The following is a 9,647-nucleotide window of genomic DNA, read 5'->3' on the forward strand; positions in this document are numbered from 1 at the left end:
CCCACCCAACAGTGTCCTGGAGCTAGGACATCTGCTTCCCACCCCCACCTTGGGCCTCCAGAGATATGAGATGCTCACAGGGCTCTGGGTGGGGCCTCTAGGCTCCCTGCTTCCCCTTTCCAGCCCTAGATCCTCTCAGATTGCCAGAGATGGGCTCCAGCCAGGGAGGGTGGGGCGGCTCCTGGGACCATCAGGAGTCACAGGCTGCCTAGGCAGTGACAGAGCTGTGGCTGGGAGCAGACCTTCACCCATCTCCGTGCCTCCAGCTGACTCAAATGTGCCATGTCCCAGCACCTGCTCCTTCCATTTGTGATCCTTGGTAACTCAGGGGATAAGAGATGGCTGCAAGGGACCTGGGCCTTAGTATCTGGGAAGCTGGAAAGCAGAACGCCTGGGTTCTGTGTGGGTAGTGGGGTGTCAGAGGAGGAAAGAGAGGAAGACATCAGGAAGAATGAAGGAGTGAGGTGTCAGAAGGGAGAATAGCCTACCAGAGGGGAAAGGGGCCTGGATGCCAGGAGATGGCGTAGCTCTAAAGCTTGGGGGCAGGGAGGCAGGGAGGGCTCATCAAATTATAGGTCTCTAGCCTCTTCCTGCTTCCCTCTTTCCAGCCATCAGCCCCATCCCAGGAGCTCTCCAGGACTCAGGTAAGGCAGTTGGACTGGGGGGTGGGGGTGGGGGGTGTATCACATGGGAGGCAGAAAAGATGGGAGGGGTAGCATGGGTGCTCCAAGGGGATGCCAAAAGAACAGAGAACTGGGGAAAGGGAGAGAGGTAGGGGAGGGAGAACAGGAAGATGGGGACTGGGAAGTGTCAGGGACTGGAAGTCACCAGTACCTTCCTCTCTCTTTACCCTCCAACTCCCAGCTCTCAGTCCTACCGAAGAAGAACATGAAGATCTAGGTAAGGAGAGTGGGGGTTCCTCAGATCTTAAAGAAGGTTAAGCCTGGCTAGGCAGTGAGGAAGGTGGAAGTCCCGGGGCACATGGGTGGCTCAGTGGGTTGAGGGTCCCACTTTGGCTCAGGTCATGATCTCTGGTTGGTGACTTAGAGCCCCTGAGTTAGAGCCCCGTGTCAGGCTCTGGGCTAACAGCTCAGAGCCTGGAGCCTGCTTCAGATTCTCTCTCTCTCTCTCTCTCTCTCTCTCTCTGCCTCTGCCCCACTCATGCTCTGTCTCTCTCTCTCTCTCCTCTCTCCCTCTGTCAAAAATAAATAAACATAAAAAAAAAAAAAGTGCCTAAGTCCTCTTTGTTCTTTGTTCAGAGGTGCAAACTGAAGCCGCGCGAGAGACAGGGCTTTGTCTTGAGTTACCTGGGCCTCGTGCCTAGGGACCAGGCAGGCTATGACCTCCATGGTACCCCATTGCAGACTGCGGCCGCCCTGAGCCCTCTACCCGAATCATGGGGGGCTCAGAAGCGCAGCCAGGCAGCTGGCCGTGGCAGGTGAGCCTGCATCAGAGGGGGGGCCACATCTGCGGGGGCTCCCTCATCGCCCCTTCCTGGGTGCTCTCCGCTGCTCACTGCTTCGTGACGTGAGTATTCGCCCACGTCCAAACCCTCTTCAAAAGCCAAGCCAGCCCCGCAGCTTGATCCCATGCACTCACCGCCAACTTGGAACCGAGCTGCGCCAGTCTCCCTGCCCAACCTCGAAGTTCTCTTCGAGGGTATCCTTGTTCTGAATACGGTGGACGCCACCTGCAGACTCGACCCACCGCTCCACCAAATATCCGGGTCTGAATTCCGTCTTTCCAATGTCCCCCAATCAATCATCCCCAAATCGCATCCACTCCTCCCCTTTTTGGGAATCTATCTCAACCTGGATCGCCCTAGCCCCTAATCTGGATCCCACTCTGCCCCTCCTGGGTTGCTACTGATCCCACCTTCTCCCTCGCTCTGAGCGAGATCCCACCCCCACGAGAGTCTGTCCCCACCTTGGGGTCAACCTAACCTCCTCCTGCCTGGGCCTCCGCGCAGGAACGGGACCTTGGAGCCCGCGACCGAGTGGTCGGTACTGCTGGGCGTGCACTCCCAGGACGGGCCTCTGGACAGCGCGCACGCCCGCGCGGTGGCCGCCATCCTCGTGCCGGACAACTACAGCAGCGTGGAACTGGGCGCAGACCTGGCTCTCCTGCGCCTGGCCTCGCCCGCCCGGCTGGGCCCCGCCGTGCGGCCGATCTGCCTGCCGCGGGCCTCGCACCGCTTCGCTCATGGCACGGCCTGCTGGGCCACTGGCTGGGGGGACATCCAGGAAGCGGGTGAGTGAGATGAAGGGGTCCCGGGAAGCAGGTTACCGGAGAGGTGGAGCCTACTGAGCGGTCCTTGGGGGAAGACCTCGGGGCGAGTCCTAAAAGCTGGGCCCTGGGTGGGTGGGCCCTCAGGGCGGGGGCTCAGGAGGCGGGGCCCACTGAGTGGGGCCTTGGGTGGGGTCCTGGAGCGCAGATTTCTGCCACGCTGCAGGTAAATGCTGTGCAATTGTCCATCTATCCTCCTCCCCAAGGGCTCTCAAACTAAGACTAACTGACTCATCCACCCCGATTCCCTCCTCACCTTTCCTTCCAGGTTTTTGTTGTTGTTGTTGTTTTTTCCTTTCCTGGATATGGGATCTGAATAGGGTTCCCATCCTAGCTCGGCTATTTCAGACAAACCACTTCATCCAACCCATTCCCCCCTCTGAAAATTAAGGAAAAATAGTGCCCAGTTCTTGGGGTTGTTGGGTTAAGGATTAAATGAGAAAATCCATGTAAAGTTTATAGCACAATACCTAACAGCAGTTATTAATGTACTTCAGATATTTTTGCCCTAGGTGATGGTGCACTAAAGCACAGCACCTGGCATATCCTAAGCGTTCAGCAATGTCAGCTTCTGCCTTCCATTCCCCTGTCCCTCTTCCTCCCATCCTCCCCTCCCCTCCCTTCACTCATCTCTCTACTTTCCCACCTCCTGTCTTCTCCCTACTTGCACTCATTCATTCGTTCAGTTCATCTTTCCTTCATTCAACAGGTATTTCTTGAACACCTCCTTGTGGCAGGCACCAGTGAGGAGCCTGGGCCAATCATCCAGGCCCAAAGTTGTACCTTCTAAACTAGGGCAGTTGCAGTGACAATTCCAAGAAGTCACAAATGAGAGGTTTTCAGGACTTGGGAACTGATTGGGGAGAGGAAGCTGAGACAGGGGTCACAGCTGACAACCCAGCTTCCATGCTTGGCAGCTTGGTACAGGACCACACCTTAGTCTACATGGCACCTTTGTTGAAAAGCGTGCCCTCTCAAGATTGACACAGCCCATGTCAGGGCTCAGATCTTAGTGATTTTAGCCCGCACAGGCCTCGTTTATCGTCTGGATACTGCTCTTACTGCACAACCATCCATGGAGGCTCTCACTAGGTGCTTGATAGGGCCATTCCTGAGATGAGGATATAGGAAGAACAGAGAGGAGCAGGAGGTGACAATGACTAGTTTTGAGTGTAGCAGTCCAGGGTGCCATGGGGTATCTAAGTAGATGTCCAGGAGGCAGCTGAAGGGCATTAAGCCGAGCTGGGGCACAGGGGACTTCCTATCTGCCTCACAGCATTTGCTCTCTGGTTCGACCTGCAGACCCCCTGCCTCTCCCGTGGGCGCTACAAGAAGTGGAGCTCAGGTTGCTGGGAGAGGCCGCCTGTCAGTGTCTCTATAGCCGGCCTGGCCCGTTCAACCTCACTTTCCAGCTATTGCCAGGGATGCTGTGTGCTGGCTACCCGGAGGGCCGCAGAGACACTTGCCAGGTGAGGGGAGGCCCCTGCATCTGCCTCACAGGGCCAGGCAGAGCCCTAACCAATAGGAAGCATGAGGAATAGACAAATATCTCTCTCAATGTCTCTGAGCCTCATCTGCAAAAAGAGGGCAAGATTGCCAACGGATAGGATTGATGAGAAGATTATAAATGGACAGAACTTGGGGCTCAACAAGAGGGCACTGTTACTTATGGCAGCACAGTGCGGAGGTTACCTGCCAAGACTCCAGAGTGAGTCAGCCCGGTTGGAAGTCCAGCACCACCACTTACCAACTGTGTGACCTTGGCTAAGTTATTTAACGTCCATATGTTCAGACTTTCTCCTCTAGAAGATGGAGATGATACTTTATAGGTGGCTTCACCCTACTTCATAGGGTGGCTATGATGATTATAGGAATTTGTATATATAAAAGCACTTAGGGGGCGCCTGGGTGGCGCAGTCGGTTAAGCGTCCGACTTCAGCCAGGTCACGATCTGACAGTCCGTGAGTTCGAGCCCCGCGTCAGGCTCTGGGCTGATGGCTCAGAGCCTGGAGCCTATTTCCGATTCTGTGTCTCCCTCTCTCTCTGCCCCTCCCCCATTCATGCTCTGTCTCGCTCTGTCCCAAAAATAAATAAAAAACGTTGAAAAAAATTTTTTTAAATAAAAGCACTTAGGACAGTGCCTGGTCTTTAATAAGAGTTCAAATAAGCATTAGCTATTATTATTATCCCCCATCCCAGTCCATAGCACCGCACCTATTACTTAGTAGGTTCATTTTAAAAAATGAATTAATTCCTCACAGATGAGAATTTTCCAGATATCTTGCTAAAAACAAAACATAGTATATTTTAACCATTTCCCCCAGGAACTTTCCTCCAATGGCACACATTTTTGAGGGCACTCAAGCGTGAATGGTGGTGATGGGAATTCAAGCTAGATAGTCTTCAGCGTCCCTCCCAATTACGAGGTTCCAAGACCTAGGGACATAATCCCCTGCCTTCTTGGACAGGATTGCAAACAATTCAAATTCCTCTAAACCAAGCACTGTCCATTAGAACGTCCTACAATGTTCTATACCTGTGATGTCCAGTATGATAGCCACTAGCCACATTGGCTATTGAACATTTGAGATGTGGCTAGTGTAACTGAAAAATTGAATATTTAATTTAATTATTTTTTAATTTTTAAAAGTTTATTTTGAGAGACAGAGTGGGGGGGGGCAGAGAGAGAGAGGGAGAGAGAGAATCTCAAGCAGGCAGGCTCCACACTGCCAGCACAGAGCCAGATGCAGGGCTCAAACTCACGAACCAGGAGATCATGACCTGAGCCAAAACCAAGAGTTGGTCCCTTAACCGACTGAGTCACCCGGGCACCCCTATTTGAGCCATTTATTGAACAAGAATCAGTTGGCTCTGAATGAGACCTGAAGGCCTCTCTAACGTGGCCTTTAATGCATTAGCTTGCTGCCTTTGGCTTTGGCTGCTCATCAGCCTTTCTGCCTTAGAAAGTTTTCTTCTGTTTAGAGTTGCAGGGAATGCAGAGGACAAGTACAGCCAGGGCCAGTTTCCAGAAGGTGGCTCTATGTTTGGCAACAAGAAGAGGTTTAGAATCTTTGTGAGGTGGCCTAGTATAAGCTGGTGGGTCCCTGGGCTGATCCCCTGACACTGAATTATCTACCATCAGGGAGACTCTGGGGGCCCCCTGGTCTGTGAGGAAGGCGGCCAATGGTTCCAGGCAGGAATCACCAGCTTTGGCTTTGGCTGTGGACGGAGGAACCGCCCTGGAGTCTTCACTGCTGTGGCCCCCTATGAGGCATGGATACGGGAACAGGTGATGGGCTCAGAACCTGGGCCTGCCTTTCCCACCCAGTCCTGGGAGCCCCAGCCAGGTCCCTGGGAGCCCACTGATGAGAACTGCACCATTGCCCTGCCAGGTAAGGGAGAAGGACCCCTAGATGTCACCTGGACATGGAAGATTTGAGTTGGGGTGGAAACTGCTGGTGGCCTGGGAGGCCCCCTGACCCAAGTCTCTCACCCCTCAGAGTGCGGGAAGGCACCAAGGCCAGGGACCTGGCCCTGGGAGGCGCGGGTGATGGTGCCAGGATCCAGACCCTGCCATGGGGCGCTGGTGTCTGAAAGCTGGGTCTTGGCACCTGCCAGCTGCTTTCTGGAGTGAGTGAAAACGCAGTCTTAGATTTTTTCCCCTCCGCCCCCCCCCCCCCCATCTGCCTGAGACACTATCGACCTGTCCCCAGCCCTTCCCCTGGGTAGGGTAGGAGTAGGGGTGGAAGGGCACATCGGTCTGGAGTGCGGGGTTTCACAGGCAGGTGTAGGATCCAGCTTGCAAAGCGGGATCCTAGTCTACTGGGGGCAAGTACGGGGTAGTATAAATTCTATCAAGGATGCCGGGTTCTCTGGAAATCCAGAGTCCAAGCCAGACATGTGCGGGTTTGAGCCGAGTGCGCAGGATGTGGCCCACGTCCCAGTTTCCCCCAACCCGCAGCCCCATCAACTCAGACCTCCTGCCCCGAGACCTAGACAACTGGCGCGTGCTACTGCCCTCGCGTCCGCGCGCAGAGCTGGTGGCACGCTTCGTGCCGCACGAGAATGCCTCATGGGACGACACCTCGGATCTGGCGCTGCTGCAGCTGCAAACGCCGGTGAACCTGAGCACCGCCTCGCGGCCAGTGTGCCTACCTCACCCAGAACACTATTTCCTGCCCAGGAGCCGCTGCCGCCTGGCGCGCTGGGGCCGCGGGGGTGAGCAGGGGCCCCACGCAGGGCTGGGCGGAGCCGGGCCGGACTCCTCTGCAGCGCAGGCTCCCTTTCTTTTCTCTTCCAGAACCTGAGCCCGGACCCAGCACACTGCTTGAGGCAGAGCTGTTGGGCGGCTGGTGGTGTCACTGCCTGTATGGCCGCCAGGGGGAGTCAGTGCCGCCGCCAGGAGACCCTCCACACGCGCTCTGCCCCGCCTACCAGGAAGAGGAGGAGGCGGGCCGCTGCTGGGTGAGCGACGGGGGCGGGGCCCGCGGGTCTTAATGCGAGTGGTTGCCAGGGCAGGGTCTGAGAGGAACTAGGAATGAGGCCGAGCACTCTGCGGGCAGGGACGGGATTAAGGCGGGGCCTCTCGCTGGGGGCGGAGCCTAGCCCTGGAGGACTTTGGGGAGGGGCCTGAGACGGGCCCTGGGCGATGTCTGACCTTCTTGCTACCCCTAGATTTAAAGAGAATCTTAAAGTGAGGGCTGACTTCTTACACAGATTACTATTGGAGCCTGGCTTGGAGGAGGTGGGACTTGTTTTGTCTGAGTGAGAGAGAGAGAGAGAGAGAGAGAGAGAAGTACAGGAAAGCCCCAGGACCTTTGATAGCCTCTCATCAACTTGCACATGCTCTTGCTGCAGAACTACTCTCATTGGAGCCTTCTGTGCCAGGAAGAGGGGACCTGGTTCCTGGCTGGAATCAGCGACTTCTCCAGTGGCTGCCTACGTCCCAGAGCCTTCTACCCCCTGCAGACCCATGGCCCATGGATCAGCCATGTGACTCGGGGAGCCTACCTGGAAGACCAGCTGACTTGGGACTGGGGCCCTGAGGGGGAGGAGACTGAGACACAGGCTTGTCCCCCTCACACAGAACATGGTGGTGAGGGCTTAGGGCTAAGAGGGCTTTGGGGCTCCTGCGTGTGCTAAGATCCATGGCAGACCCTTCAGGGGTCAGCTGTGGAGCCCTCACTTAGGTGGTCACCTCCTCTCCCCTAGCCTGTGGCCTGCGGCCAGAGCCAGCTGTGATGGGTATCCTGTGGCCCTGGCTGGCAGAAGTGCATGTGGCTGGAAATCAAGTCTGCACTGGGATCCTCGTGGCCCCAGGCTGGGTCGTGGCAGCCACTCACTGTGTCCTCAGGTGGGTCTCACCCATCTCTTGGGCAAGAGGGAAGAAATGGAAAGATGGGCAAAAGAACTTTTTTTTTTTTCAAAAGGACTTTTAAAATAGTGGGATATAATCCCTTTAGGGCTCTTAAAGTACAGGGAACCACTACAAGTGTTTTGAGATAGAAGAGAAATTTGGAAAGAGGAATAATGAAGGAGCTAGTGGAATGACCTTGGAGTTCATTCTGCCCTGTCCTCTGGATTGGGCAGGACTTTATAGCAATTCGGGGAGCAGGAGGTCACATTGGGCTTTGTTCCAACAGGCCGGGCTTTACAACAGTGCCTTATATTGAAGTGTACCTGGGCCGGGCAGGGGCTAGCCCCCTCCCACAGGGCCACCAGGTATCCCGGTTGGTCATCAGCATCCGTCTGCCCCGACACCTGGGACTTAGGCCCCCCCTTGCCCTCCTGGAGCTGAGCTCCCGGGTGGAACCTTCGCCATCAGCCTTGCCCATCTGCCTTCACCCAGGGGGTATCCCCCTGGGGGCCAGCTGTTGGGTGCTGGGCTGGAAGGACCCCCGAGACCGAGGTGAGAGAGCCCAGGGTCCTGGGTGTGAGAGGTGACTGAAGGCCAGAATCCCTGTGACAACCCTCTCTCCTCTCTCTAGTTCCTGTGGCTGCAGCTGTCTCCATCTTGACGCCACGACTCTGTCACTGTCTCTATCAAGGCATTCTGCCTCCTGGGACTCTCTGTGTTCTGTATTCAGAGGGTCAAGAGGATAGGTGTGAGGTAAAGGGGCCTGGGCGTCCTGGTCCAGGGAGGGGAGAGGCAGTGCTGGGCAGCTGGACCCTAGAGAGAGAGCAGGGTTGGAATTCTTGAGTGCTGGGCCCCAAATGGGAAGAAGTGTGCTTCCTAGCTGGACCTCGGAGAGAGACCAGGGGCCTGGATGCCTAAGGATGTAGAGAAGTAGTGCTTTGTGGTTGGACTCTAAGGAGAAGGTGCTGTGGATCAGAAGGAAGGGTAAGAGACCCTTTTGGGTTTGGCCCTGACACTGCAGGTGACCTCAGCACCTCCGCTCCTGTGCCAGACCGAGGGAGGCTCCTGGGTCCTCATGGGCATGGCTGTTCGAGGGAGCCGGGAGCTATTTGCTGCCATTGGCCCTGAAGAAGCCTGGATCGCCCAGACAGTAGGGGAGGCCCATTTCCTGCCTCCCAATGGCTACCCCCACTGGCCCCCTGAAGGCAGCGACCTCTGCCCCCCTGACCTGGCCAGGGCCTCAGGCTCCCCTCAGGCTGCTCTGCTCCTGCTGCTACTATTGCTCCCCCTGATCCAGGGCTGAGGGGGCCTGGGTCCCTTGGCCGCCTCTCCTTCTCCTCCTCCACCCCCTCCAGCCCTCCACTTCCCGCCCTGTAGGGCTGGAATGTGGCCTAACCGGCTTTGTTCCCTAGCCGGAACCTCCAGAGGGCCCCACCCACCCAGACTGCAGCGGCTTCAGATTATTGGGCCTCTGTGCCTGGCTATTTTGGGCACGGGAATCCTTGGGGGCAGTGGGAAGCGGCCAATAAAGGTGTAAACACAGACACGTGGCCTTGTGGCATTGCTGGGGGAAGGCTGAGGGGCTGGGGGAAGCCCAAGGGATAGGGCCCATCCCTTCTGGGTCTCTGTGAGTCAGGCCTTGGGCTCCCAGGAAATGTGTCCCTGATAACGTGGCAGCTGTCCTTCATTCCTGCCCCAGGGCGGGGGAGGTTGGGTGGCAGCTGGGTGTGTGTCACCTCCCCAGTGGAATCAGCATCCCTAGCACCTGATAGACACTTCAGCCCTAGCTCAGACCCTACTTCCCTTCTCTCTCTGCCCCCTGCCATCCTCCACCCCTCCCAGACTGAGGGTGAGCGTTAGAGGAAGAGTCCAGGAGTCTGGGAGTGCAGAGGGTCTGTCTGCCTTATCCTATATCTACAGACAGCTACCCCTCCTAAACACACCCTGATGAATGCCCCAGAGTATACACCTCCAGTGCCCTCAGTACACACACATGACACTTATG

At 56.4% G+C, this 9,647-nt stretch overlaps 1 protein-coding gene across 3 annotated transcripts; it reads left to right on the plus strand.

Annotated features, from left to right (window-relative positions):
• Nucleotides 1-282: 282 nt before the first annotated feature.
• Nucleotides 283-9,306, plus strand: PRSS36 (serine protease 36). 3 transcript variants are annotated; one of them, XM_047838689.1, is made up of 15 exons: nucleotides 283-319; nucleotides 609-644; nucleotides 865-900; nucleotides 1,365-1,527; nucleotides 1,970-2,250; nucleotides 3,589-3,755; nucleotides 5,429-5,678; nucleotides 5,787-5,916; nucleotides 6,248-6,504; nucleotides 6,587-6,750; nucleotides 7,144-7,381; nucleotides 7,498-7,639; nucleotides 7,929-8,194; nucleotides 8,274-8,395; nucleotides 8,664-9,306. In XM_047838689.1, the coding sequence occupies exons 1-15, from the start codon at nucleotides 283-285 to the stop codon at nucleotides 8,943-8,945; spliced, it is 2,571 nt and encodes an 856-aa protein (XP_047694645.1). In that variant the 3' UTR covers nucleotides 8,946-9,306. The 3 variants fall into 3 exon arrangements, with proteins under 3 accessions (XP_047694645.1, XP_047694646.1, XP_047694648.1); XM_047838690.1 differs by having other exon boundaries at nucleotides 6,587-6,735; XM_047838692.1 differs by lacking the exon at nucleotides 8,274-8,395 and having other exon boundaries at nucleotides 7,929-8,007.
• Nucleotides 9,307-9,647: the final 341 nt, after the last annotated feature.

The sequence above is a fragment of the Prionailurus viverrinus genome, chromosome E3, assembly GCF_022837055.1.
Source record: "Prionailurus viverrinus isolate Anna chromosome E3, UM_Priviv_1.0, whole genome shotgun sequence".
Classification (NCBI taxonomy): domain Eukaryota; kingdom Metazoa; phylum Chordata; class Mammalia; order Carnivora; family Felidae; genus Prionailurus; species Prionailurus viverrinus.

What these genes read in the sequence shown, in the direction of transcription:
- PRSS36 (XM_047838689.1), top strand. Translation starts at nt 283, where the DNA reads ATGTCCCAGCACCTGCTCCTTCCATTTGTGATCCTTG. An exon ending in CCTGCCAGCTGCTTTCTGGA is followed by an intron (nt 5,917 to 6,247) that starts GTGAGTGAAAAC and finishes CCCAACCCGCAG; the next exon opens with CCCCATCAACTCAGACCTCC. An exon ending in GCCACTCACTGTGTCCTCAG is followed by an intron (nt 7,640 to 7,928) that starts GTGGGTCTCACC and finishes TTGTTCCAACAG; the next exon opens with GCCGGGCTTTACAACAGTGC.